Genomic DNA, 13,214 nt, shown 5'->3' with positions numbered 1-13,214 from the left:
AATATAGCCTACAAATTCAGGTAAGAGAGATAAATCACAGGAAGAGGGAGAGGGAGGGTGTGAGGCATAGAAACAGAGAGGTAGACAGAAATAAATGGATCCAAATTAGAAAGATGTTGAACTGACAGCTCCACCTGCTGTTCATTGAGGCCTTGGCTGCTCTATGTGATGCTTTAATTGCAGGTCACGCACACAAACACACGCATCCTCATCATCAGAAAACACCAGACTTACTCGTTGGAAAGTGGTGCTTTAATAAAATAAAATAAAATAGTTTTTATCATTATTGCACAGTACAAACAAACAAACAGGAATATATTGTTTTCTCTTTCTTTTACCAGCCGATCACCCAAACAAACTTTGGATGATTCCTCTTATGCGAGGACAGAGGAGAGATAATGAGGCTGACAAAGAGCATAAAGAGCAGGAGGCAGGATTCATGGGTCATGTAGAGTCCTGGTCCATTTCGGGCTCTAGAAAGAAAACAACAGAAGTAAGATACTGTACATTAGAAAATGTATTTATTTTGTTTTTCATTAAGTCTGTACATGTTGTAATGGGTCTGTGCTACAGAGCTGAAACATCATGTTCCAGAGGTAAAAATACAATTCATAATCTCCATAGGGAATTGGGTTATCAGCCATAATGTTTCACCTTAACAAGGAACAGCCTTATGTCAGTGTGATGCAACGACTGCATATAAATCAATATAAATCAAACATATATATAAATCATACTGGATTTCTGACCAATATTTAAGAGTTTGCAAAATCAGATGACAATATATCTTCTAAATATATAGATAATAGATTTCACATGACATAAACAAACACTTTTGGTAATGCGTTCCTAAATTTGGTTATTAAAAAACTTTTAAAAATCTATAATGTGTACATTTTACAGTTGAAAAATGAACTTATCAGTGCTCTCTGGTGGACAAAATATGCAATGTTGACACCATTTATAATTTCCTAAAACATATCATTGGTATTTGTGCACCGCAGTTTCTTGTTACCTATTGGTCTGACATATATGCCAATGATAATTAATGTGTGATAAGCTAATTATCCATTGGGCACTACTTGTAACTGATGATGAGCAGGGACATTTCCTGTTTTCCCCCATGTACATCCAATGACCTGCTGCTGATACACCTGTACATGAAATGTTGTGCACTGAATCACAGGGACTGAACCTCTCCCTCCCCTCCACGTCTCTCTCACCGGTGAAGGTGAACTGAGGGAAGATGCCCAGGTCTCCTCCTCCATAAAGTCTCTGGAGCTTGGCGGTCTCCTCTGACAGGTATCTCTCGTAATCTGGCCCCGCCCCCACTGGTCCTACACTCAACCTTGGAGGAGAGGACATGGGAGGAGATAGAAGATGGAGGGGGGGGGTTAAAACAGATTTGTCATTCAGTTGATGTGTTCACGTCCGGTATTCAATCTTAAACTTCTTTTTACAGCGACTGTTGTAATGGAACATCCATGTGTAAAACAATAGAACAGGACCTGAGAGACATTTCTCCTTGAGCACGCTAAATCTAAAAGCCTTTTCTAATACTAACCACATTCAGAGGCTTGTATCATTCATAACCAACTGTGGAATGAATAAATCACAGGGTTAAATCCCCTTGCTTTTGGTAGCTCAGGGTGAGTCCAGCAGTGTGGGGTTTCCTATTGAATAGAATAGGAAACTACCTGCGCATGTTGTTGTATTCTCTGATCTTCTCCAGGACGAGTCTCTGAACCGGATCCAAATCTTAAGAAACACACATGAAAAACAACAGTGTTAAAAACATCGACTCTGGACAGCTCTACAAAACTCTAAGGAACTAAAGCATGAGTCTCTGTCCCCCGACACCCCGTCACCGGCATCTGACTTGAGGATGCTTCATCTGAAAAGATTTCTGTAACTTTACGAAGCTAACAGTCACTTTCATGCCCGTTAATGCCGCCTGTTCAAGGTAGAAATGTTGCGTCTTTATTCCGCCTCACAGTTCTGTGTAAAAGGTACGAAGACGGTACGGAGGGGCGTCGTTGTTCTGCCTTTAAACCGGCAGCGGAGGTAGTCACAGAACCGGATCAACATCTGTGTTAAAGCAGGATAGCAGGATCTCTGTTTCAAACTAGCTTCTGGAAGTGTGTGCCCTTATCTATATTTGAATAATCATCACAATGAAACAACAGAAACCTTAATTTTAGGCATTTATTATATATTTATCTATTTTACTCACATGTTGCGCTATTTTTATGAACCTAAGATTTTGGTAAACCAATTTTAAGCATCAAAATAATTCATCCATGTCAGTAAGGGTTTGTTTTCACAAGAGGTTTAAGAAATTTAAAAAAACTGGGCTTCAATTTCTGTGTACGAATGCACGTGTCTGCAAATGTATTTACCTGTGTGTGTCCCTGTACCTCCTTCATTCCCCAAGGCTTCAGTCTGCGCTCCCTCCTCCACCAGCTCCTGTTCCAGCAGCACCTCCTTCAGAGCAGGAGAAGCTGGAAAGCCACTGGCGTCTGTAGCCGCTGTATCAACGCCCTCTGACCCCGTGGCAACTGCTGCTGTGGTGACAAGCCCAGAAACAGAAACGGGACAAGAGCTGATTCCACTTCTAAAGCACAAAATTCACTTTCTTGCAGAGAGCGTTGAGGTGATTAGCCTAATTCAAAGACTGGCAAGCCTGGCTCTCCACCTACGAACACCCCTAGAGATCTAAGACACGTTGCATCTTGTTTGTTTAATCGGTTCACAATAAGAAATGTAAAAATCTGATTTTGCGGGAGATTACATGCTCGGAAGATTTCTTGGGAAATATCAGTTTAGCAATCCACCCAGGAAGTCACCACAGCCAAAACACAAACTGCAGTTTTTACATTTCTATTTGTGTCAAATGGATCAGATACAACATGTTTATTTGACAGAGCCAAGCTAGGTTTCTCCCCTGCTTCTTGTCTCTATGCTAAGCTAAGCTAATTGCTCGAATTTAATACTTAACACACAGACAAAAGAAAAGAATTGATCTTCTCATTTAACTATTGCCAACAAAGTAAATACATGTTTTTTCCTAAAATGTCAAAGTATTATGTTTTTTAGACCTGCATTTCTTTGCATTTTCACAAATTAGCACCATTTAAAGGTTGCCGAATTAGCTTTCAGCTGTTCCTGTTGTACCCACGGATGTACGGACAAATATCAATGGATTTCTTTGATACTGAAGAAAACTTTAAAATGTGATGATTGCCAGGAGTTATTAGGAATGTCTTTTTTTTCTTTGATTTCTAAGTGGATCTATTGACATTTATTTGCAATTGACATCTGAGAAAAAGATATCAAAGGAAAGTGCAGTCAAACTCAGTCTAAGAATATGTATATCATGTGTATTTTAGGTAGAGTGCAATATTTGATGCAAATTGCATCACTACGTAAGAGTTTTATTTACTACCACCTCCTCTTTTCTGTTGCTTCTCCTAATGTCTCTTCACCAATAACAGGAGTTAAACTCACCATCCAAAATATTAATAAGCCTCTGAGGCTCTGTTATGCCTGCTACGTGCCCAGGAACGGTAAAGAGCAGCTCCTCCATCAGTGCATCTGTCTGCAGATCTTCAGACAGACCATCAGCTTCGGGCAGAGATCGTGACTCGACGTTCACATCCTCAATCATGTCATCGGACGCTGCTAATTCCCCTTCCTCTTTCTTCCTCTTTCCAGCAAGAATTTCAGCTTCACTCTCGAGGTAAGCCGTGGTTTCACTCAGAGACTGGTCCTCCAGAGTTGCGAAAGAGGCCTCGACTTCAGCCAACGTCACGGACTCAAGAGACACGGCCTCAGAGACACCTCCTTCCTGCTCTCCGGACTCTGTTTCTGCTCCCCGACCGATCATTTCATTCTGCGGTCCCGGTGTCAGAGTGTCAGGTGACTGCGTCAGTCCTTGCTCAGAGCCAAACATTGCCTCTAACATAACAGATGTCTCAGCTTCTATCGCATCGGTTGCCTCAGAGATGGACTCTAGAGTTAAAATCTCAGCCTCTGTTGTGTCCTCAAAAACAACATCCTCTATTGCCGTCTCAACTTCCATCTTCTCCTCTTTTGCTAATAAATTAGCTTCTTTCTCAAGTGCGTTACTTGTTTCTTGCAGAACTTCGGTTTCAAGATCTCCAACTTCGGCGTTCACTTCTGCTAAAGTTATTGATTCCAGCGTCATGGCTTCTTCTTCACCTGCCTTCTCCTCCATCTGCAAAGAAGAGTCTCCACTTACTCCCACAGGCTGATCAGAGGCTGAGCTTGTTTTTACCGTGGCAGGAGGTTTGGAAAGCGCTGCAGGGACATGACAGAGAAGCTCCTTCATCAATGAGTCGGTTTCTCCTTCTAACTCTTGAAGATCTTCAGACAGAGAGTCCCATTTTGACAGAACTTTAGTTGAAGTTTCACTCTCATCTTCGGTCGAATTCTCAGCCTCAGCTGCAGCTTTGTGTTCGGCTCCGACGCCTGTTCGGACCGACAACAGCTCCTCGAGTCTTCGCCCTGCTTTTTCATCAAGAATAAATTTAGTTTGGGCGAGCTCATCGGTTTTTAAAGACTTCACCAAAGCCACAACTGAATGTAGTGTTACAGACTCTAACGTCATTTGTTCAGATTCTCCCGCCACCTTTTCCACAGCGACATTTCCTGATGATGGTTCTACTATTGATTCTGTTGTAGATTCTACTTCCGTTTTCAAAGGAAAGACTTTGGATTCATGTGAATTTTGGATTAAGGCAGCTTGTGGCAGGTGGTCAGCACCTTCAGTTTCTATTGTGGGCTCTACTGTACCTTCAACAACAGCAGCTTGACTCTGTGGAGGCGAGGTGATGGGCTCTACTGTTGGTTCTACTGTACTTTCTAATAAGAATTCTACTGTTGCAGTGTTTGAGTCTAAGGTCTTGGTTTGTTCTGCTTGAACTGCTATATCTGCTTTGGTTTCTATTGTAGTTTCTACTGCGCCTTCAGCAACAGAAGCTCTAGTTTCAAGTGTTTCCACAGGAGGGGCGCTGACCTCTACTGAGGGGTCTATTGTAGTTTCTAATAACGGCTCTACTGTTGTACTGTGGGACATTTTAACCACTCCCAAGTCAATGCTTTTAGCTTGCGCATCTTCAGTTGAAGCGTCTACTGCTGCATCTACTGTAGATGCTACTGGTCCTTCAGCAGAAGCTCCAGTTTCTAGTGCTCCTGCAGGAGGAAAACTGGCCTCTACTGATGATTTAAGTGTAGTTTCTATTAAAGCTTCTTCTTTGGCACCAAATAAGATGTCAACCACTCTTTCTTCAGATTCTATTGTAGGCTCTACTGTACCTTCAGCGACAGCAGCTATACTATCTAATGTTACCCGAGGAGTGATGCCGGTGTCTACTGATGGTTCTATTGTGGTTTCTATTGAGGGTTCTACTGAATCTGTGCTTGTGATTTGAACTTCCTGATGTGCTGTATCTACTGCGATGTCTATAATTGGCTCTACTGGCCCTTCATCAGCAGAAGCTTTCGTTTCTAGTGTTTCTACAGGAGGAAGGCTGGCCTCTACTGATGGTTCTGTTGTAGTTTCTATCAAGGGTTCTCCTGTAGCAGCTGGAACAAATGATTTCTCTACGTTCTTCTCTACCATGTAAGCTGATAAAGGCAGGACAGGAGCAGCTGTGAGTTCATCTGCCTCTGCAGCAGTTTCTACTTTGGTTTCTCTTGTTTCGGCTGGAGGTTGGCATTCTACTGTAGCTGCCTCTGATCCTGATGACGCAGGCATTGTGCTGGTTGGAGGAACAGTCACACCGGAAACACCATCAGAAGTAATGTCCTGAATAATACCAAGAGGAAACTGTTTAGGTGTTTCAGAGGAAAACGAAGTCTTTGGGTTTGCGGAAGTTGCTGATTTTGGTTGAGGGGGACGCGGCGCAGTGTTAGAGGTAGATGTCGTTTTCTTGGAAACAGTAGAAGCAGCAGGAGAGACAGAATCTGCCGGTTCTGTCTTTGACAAACGAGGAACATTTGAGGTGAAGACCTTCACCGAGGAGGTGGTGGGAGGATTGGAAGAGGCTTTGGCAGGTTTAGCTGCAGGAGGAAGATAAAGGACATGAAAAGAGAAATAAGCACAACGAATCAGGTAGACATAACTGTCCTTCTGGCAACTCAAGAGCATGCTCTAAAATCTATGTTCAATTGTAAGTAAAGCTGAAATGATTAGTTGATTAAACACAATTAATTTCAGTTATTTTTCAAGCAGGAATAGTTTAAAAAATGGCAAATATTTTAGAGATATCAGCCTCTCTCAGGAGACCATTTGCTGTCTGGTCATCGACAAAATATTTGAGTAGAATGATAAATCAGTAAATAAAAAAATTGTAATTACAGATGGTTTTCCATAACTCTATGATATCACAGGGTGTCCACAGAGACCTGAAATCATCAAAAAAATACTGTGATGTAGAAGGCTTTGGTAAATTTAGCTCACAAATCCCCACAATTAAATCTTCTTAATCTGCAGGGGAAAAAAAGTCACCTGTTCTGTAATCAGGTAAGAAACATCAAGAGGTTGCTGTCTATGGCCAAGACTTTATTCTGACACCCTGCTCTTCATAACGTCCTTAACATACTGACCTTTACCAGCAGCAGGGGGCGCTGTGCCAGGCCTCCTCTGGGAGAAAAGTTGCTCCAAGAGTTTAGCAACATCGACAGCAGGCTGAGGTTTGGCTTTCTCTGCCAGCAAAAGACAATACATGTTGAGAATTAAAATAGTTTATGGTAGAGGCCACTGTACATGACACTGACCACAAATAGACATACAGAAGCAAAGAGATGTTTCAGGTTTTAATTTGCTCACACACACTTTGATTACAGGCAAACAAAATACAGAAAACAAACAAACACGCTGCGTCTGACGTACATGTCTTTTCTCACCACTAGTTACTTATTCTTCTATTTATGTAGAAGGAACAATAGTTACACTTTACTTAAAGTCCCCGTAATTAGCATTTACAAACAGTATGTAAATAATAAATAAGCTGCAGGCAGTTGTAAGTGTATTTGTTCTGTTGTGTTTTTGTCTTACTGATGTGTGTTCTTCGTGGTAGTTTTCTGTCTGATGGTTTGGAGCTGAACAGAGCAGCCTGCGGCCTCCATACGACTCTGCACAACTCCCTGTGAATACACTGGATTCACACACACACACACACACTCATAAGTATGGGATGCACAAGGTTTTGCTGCAGCCAGATGGCAAATTTGTGTCTAGTCTGAATAGTTAAGTTTTCAGGAATTCAATACTTATTCAAGACTACTACCTAAAAAGAAAGAAAAGTACATTTACATTTTACAGCTGAAGACACAAATAATAACGCAATAACTGGATGAAGTTACAGCTTTAAATGAACTAAAAATATTAACCATATGAAATATTTTATATGTGTCTGTATGTATGACTTAACTACCAAACTTTAAATAGTTCAAAGTTTCACCATGACCATGCTACTTATCCATAAATGAATGCATCAATATTAACAATCATATATAATATATCAGTCACAGGGGACATTTTACTGCAGAGAAGGTACTTTTACTTTGAGTACATTTAGCTAATAATACTTCTGTACTTTTACTCTAAAAAAATGCATTAGTATTTTGAAACTGTGGTACTGGTATTTTTACCTAAGTAAATGAATTCTTCCACCACTATTCATGGAAACAAATTAAAGTCCTACTTTTAACCACAGACTAGAAAAAACAGAAAACATACTTACCCTGAAACATAATCCCGGTCCTCTTCTGAACAAAGCAGCAGCCATGATTCCCTTCAGTAAAAACAAATAAAAAAAGATATATACAAAAATATAGTTTGTATTCTAATTTATCTCTGTACTGAAGTGTAACGTTGAGGAATATCCAGTCGCTGTGTGAAAGTACTAAATGTCCTGAGCGTGTCTCTCCTCCACCATGTGAGTCTCACTCTGATTTTGTCGCTTCACCGAGGAATAAACATTTTTTAGCAAATTCCAATTGTTGTTTGTTTGTTTGTTTGTTTATGTGTTCACTAGCTAGCTAACATATCTGTCCTGCGTGTTTTCGTAGCGTTACAGTTACATAAAGCGCTCTGCTTAAAGCCTTCAATCAGCGGTACCAAAACAACACAAGGAAACACGTGTTTCCGGTCAGGATTATCAAAAGAAAAGCTTAAATTGCAAACTTGGAAAACATAAATTTTGAGAGAATGCTTGATTAATTCACAGGTCTAATTGACCCAGCCACTAATAGCATTACTTTAATTCAAATTATATAAGGCAAGTTTATTTCAAGAAAGCAATTCAAATGCTTTACATGAAACATAAAAGGTATTAAAAATAAACACAAGACAGTATAAAATACACATTTAGATACAATTAAAATGGGTGAAATAAAATAGAAGATAAAAATAAGTTAAAATTAAATAAGGCAGATAAAAAAGCAGAATAAAAATTACATTGCACTTACAATGCAGCAAGAGACATGAATAAATTGTTCTGTTTTGTTTAGCTTAATAAGTTTAACTTAATAAAATGCAGCTGCTAACAGAAACTCTTGAACCTTTATGTAAAAGAACTCAGTGCTGGAGCATAATGTAGTGAATTAGATAGTTATTTATTCCCACTGAACTGATCATTTGAGAGCATGACTTGTTTTCTTTGTGCACAATTCATTAGTTTCTGCATAAAAAATCAGTACAATGATATAATCAGCCTTCTTGCAATTCATGAGATGATTTTTTAAAAAAAAAAGAAAAAAGTAAAAGAAAGAAAGAAACATACCTGAGTTCTGGGCAATACTCTTTTATTTTGAAGGCAAAGTTAGTTGAATTCCGGCTTTTTTGTGGATACATTCTTTCTGTTTTGACTCAGCTCATTTCAGTGAAGACGACGCCCCCTTTCAGTGCATGTGTGAGCACAGAGCTGGAGAGAATGCAAAACATTTTCCTTCACGTTTAATTCGACCTGTGGATACAAGTGTTTATCAAATAATATATAATTACGGTCCGGTAACAACAACAATGTGAATTTGCTACACTGAGAAAATGGTCCTTTCTGCATTTCCAACCTTTTCATTGTATAGGTAACTTTATTTTGAAATTTGGCTCCTTAAAGTCTTACAGAAACAATTTACATACAGTATATCTGTGACATTGGAGATATTGCTTTGTAATATTTAGGCAGAGTAATAAATAGAGGGGAAAAAAATATTGTTTATTTTTTTACCTTTGATTTTAACTTTAACTTGAGAAAAATTTGTTGAATAAAGCAAAATAAAATAAAATAAAAAGTGTTACAAAGTCTGAATGCTTTATCATGTGACTCAGTGGTTAACAACTTTTTTGGTTGATTTCCTCAAAGAAGAAAGTTGGAAAAAATAAACATAATTTTGTGATAAAAACGTGTATTTTGTTGTTCTTTCTATTGAGTAAAACCGAATAATTTGCCACAGAAACCAGCAAAGCAGACAACTTAAGTCTTGGTCCAACTGGAGTTTATTCTGAACATTGAAAGACAACAACGTACATCATCTTCTACAGTGATAATTAACAGCAGGCTGTCTCTATCGCCCCCATAGCGCTCATATATTAACTCTCAGATAGCAGTAGTATTATACACAACCTGGAAGATAGACAGTAAGAACGGGTTCAAACTGGATTAGTTTCAGTACAGTGGGGGAGGGGAGGGGGGGGGGTACTGGAGAACAGTACAGAGGGGGATGTAAGACAAATTCATCATCATTCATCATCATCATCATAGTCATCATCATCATCATCATCGGCTTCAGTCTGGGGAAACACACATTCATACACACCTTCCTCCACAGTCAAGATGCTGCAACTGGCTGAGCCTCGCTGACTCCTGATTGGACAGTGGCTGGTCACTAAGGTAACTATTGGTTGTCTCGGTGGCAATTCTGTAGATCACTGTAACCGTGGCAATAAATGAAAAACGACTGACTAAATTTACTAACTGGCCAAGCTAACTAACATATATACAACTCCGCTGAGCAAACACACTGGAATTTTATCTGTACAACTGGCAAACGCAGCGGCCATTTTGAACACTCAGGTTGGGAAAATCTGCGCGGAAGATTAATGCTGCCTTCAAAGTAACTCCTGAGTTTGTGTTTTTCGACGAAAGAAATCGAGTTAACGATATGCATATAAAATCAAACTGTTAAAATTTGTGACAAAAACTGAAAAACAAAAAGCGATGCCTTATCTCTGCTGTCCTTTTAGAAAAGAGCGAAAAGGCTGTTTTTTGGCACCATTGCGAACAAGCTAACACAACCCCCATGTGAAGGCACCGGAAGTACGCAGCTGTACAAACATTTTATTATTTAAAGAATTTAATATTCTTCTTTCTAAACAAATAAGAAACGATCTGATCTCAACAACTGGAGGAATTACTTAACATTTTGATAACGTAAATATGGAGGTATTGACAGGTGCCAGATTATTGCAGGCTATTGCTAACTAGCTAGCGAATTTCCATGCTAGCAGTCGTAGCTGAGGTCCTTCCTACGGTTTCCAAAACATAATTTTCCAAGTCTTATTTAAAACGTGTTAATCTATGGCTCTGTAATTAGAAGACAACAACAACTACTTATGACTATTACTACAATAACTACTGAAGCCTGATCTAAAAATGCAAATACTGCAGACAACCACAAAGCTGAAGGTAGCTTCCAGTTCGAAGCTTTTGATTCTGCAGTCAAGGGAAACTAAATGACAATAATTTACTGAACGACTGATTATGTTTTTGTTTTTTTTATCATTCAACTGATTGTTGAGAAAGGTGTTAGACAAGCTAAAGCCTTAGATTTGTGGAACTTTTATTCTATTTATGAAAGAAAAAATCGGAGATTTCGCTGCTTTTTCTCCATCATGGAAAGTTTTCAGGTTATGCAGGTTTTCCAGAACACGTGATATTGCGTATTCTCGTGATATTTTATATTTTTTCTTTTTCTCAGCGGCTCTCATTAAACGACCAAAACCAACAAGTATTGTCTGTGTATCCACAGCCTGATATATCTCATTCCTCTGAGCCACAGAGCTCCATCGTTTCCCAAAAACTGTTAAAAACACATCAGTGAGCCTCACTGTTGTGCTGGGTGACAAGTTCCTTCATCACCACGAACACACACATTGAAGTTTATTTTGTATCAGTCACACATACAGTGTCCTGCTGCTCCAAATACTCACTAGAGCACCAAATGTGGATTAATCCGCTGCTGAAAATAGTCCCTGACAAATGCAGTTTCCTCCTATATAAGTTACGTTTGCTCAAAATTACAGTGCTCATTTGTTTTAGGAAATAACTGAGCCTTTTAAAAAAATAAAACTATATATTTGTGAGACATTTTTTTTATATTTATGTCTTTAGTAGGAACCAACGGGCTTGGGATTGACAGCTACAGGCAAGGCTAATACACTGATGGTTTTGGTCTGTCATGGGATTTGCTGACAAAAAGAACAACACTCTTCTTTATTATTAGTCGTCTATGTTACATTTCCTACTTTGACTGTTCAAAATGGCAGCTGTGTGTCATATGTCAGTCGAGTCGTATCCTGCTCTGCTCCGATATCAGCGACAGTGTCTGTTTTAAAAGTGCTGGGAGTGCCGACACACAGTAAAATTATTTCTACGCTGAGTTTTTCTCAGGGTTAGAGTGTGGGAATTGTCTAAAATGCTCTTCCTATAAAATATGTGTCTGTAGTACCTAGCATGTTCAAGGGGCCCCCCAATCAATCCAGCTCTGTGCCCCCCACCCTCCCTGATTCTTTCCTGTTTTTTCCCTCCCTGCATAGTGACGGCCACTGTGACAGCTCCACACAGCAGCAACATAACAACAGAGGTTGGATGTGTGACAAACATCACCTAAAAATAGAAACCCCCATGTGCATTCAACATCAGGAAATAAGAAAAAATTAAGACATTCTTCCTTACAGTACCTCAATTTAAAATAGCTGTTACACCTGTTCCCTGTTTCAGCCATGTTATCATCAGCATTATTATAACTGACACATGTAAAAAGGACATTTTGGCATGTCTCTGATTTATGTACACCGGACACTTGTCATATATTGGGAAGTAAAGTCTTTCTATAGTTTCAGCTTATTAGCATCGTTAGCATTTCTCATTTAACCTGTACATATTTAGCACTTCCTACGACAATGTGGCAAGTGTTCAGTGAAGGTCAAAACAGACCAAAATTCAAAACGTCAAGGTCCCTTTACACGCAGTACCTCAAAGCTGAAAGCCTGAAGAGTTGATCTTAAGACTGTGAGAGAGTTGTAAGACTCGACGTAAAAAAAATTAAAGAAAATGTACACTGAACCGTACCATTAATTAGCCTGTACACCTTGACACTCGTACCATTCATTCAAACCAGCAGACCGTCTCACACACACACACAGACACACACACACACACATACACACACACACACACACACACAGGGGGTTTGGGGGTGTTGGGACAAAGAAGGAGGGCTGGGATTGTCACTGGAGTGTCTGTGAGACTGTCTGATGAAGCAAAGGGAGAGAAAACAGTAAAGACCCAGCTGATCTCCAACAGGACTGGACTAAATACTGCACTGGACCAGACTGAAGGAGGCGAGAAGTGAAGTGGACCGGACTGGACCGGACTGGACTGGACTGGACTGGACTGGACTGGAATAGAAACATGCCGTGGATTTTTCATTCACGCTGGGGATAGTTAAGCTGTTAGAACAAAAGACGTCTTCATCTTTAAAAATCTACCATCACACTTTGGATCTGTTTAACTGGGACAATTTAAGACCAGTAAAACAACATTTAAGACATAAAGACACACTGTGTGTAAGACTTGTGTGGCCTGGAATTTAATTTAATTCTAATTTAAAACATTCAGAACCTGCAGACACGTTGCTTTAGGTTCAATATCAAAATCTTAAATCCTGAGACACTGAAATAATAATCCAAACTTTTTAATTTGTGTATTCGAAGGATTTAGACTGTTGTCTAATTATTATAACTGTCAATATAATTTTAATTGTTGCTCCTTGTCGATGCTGGATTCACCTGTTTACTGTCTGGCCTCAGAAACCAAGAAGCTCAAATTATCTGTGTGTCAGTTAATTGGTGTTAATTTGATGAACTGTAATTTAACAGGCAAATGACAATGACAGATACTTTCTCT

The 13,214-nt window shown here is 39.5% G+C and overlaps 1 protein-coding gene across 1 annotated transcript; it reads right to left on the bottom strand.

Moving 5' to 3' along the window:
* Positions 1-303: 303 nt before the first annotated feature.
* LOC111223885 (flocculation protein FLO11-like) lies at positions 304-7,814 on the bottom strand. Its single transcript, XM_022748182.1, has 9 exons — positions 7,770-7,814; positions 7,082-7,181; positions 6,631-6,729; positions 5,372-6,084; positions 3,508-4,582; positions 2,400-2,564; positions 1,698-1,758; positions 1,224-1,348; positions 304-473 (listed from the first exon to the last, which is right to left on the bottom strand). Exons 1-9 carry the CDS (start codon positions 7,812-7,814, stop codon positions 445-447), a joined length of 2,412 nt encoding a protein of 803 aa, XP_022603903.1. The 3' UTR covers positions 304-444.
* Between the last annotated feature and the right edge of the window lie 5,400 nt (positions 7,815-13,214).

Source organism: Seriola dumerili, unplaced genomic scaffold (genome assembly GCF_002260705.1).
Source record: "Seriola dumerili isolate Sdu_G_001 unplaced genomic scaffold, Sdu_1.0 BDQW01000120.1, whole genome shotgun sequence".
NCBI lineage: Eukaryota > Metazoa > Chordata > Actinopteri > Carangiformes > Carangidae > Seriola > Seriola dumerili.
Note: the sequence above shows the minus strand (reverse complement) of the source record. Positions and strands in the feature narration are given on the sequence as shown.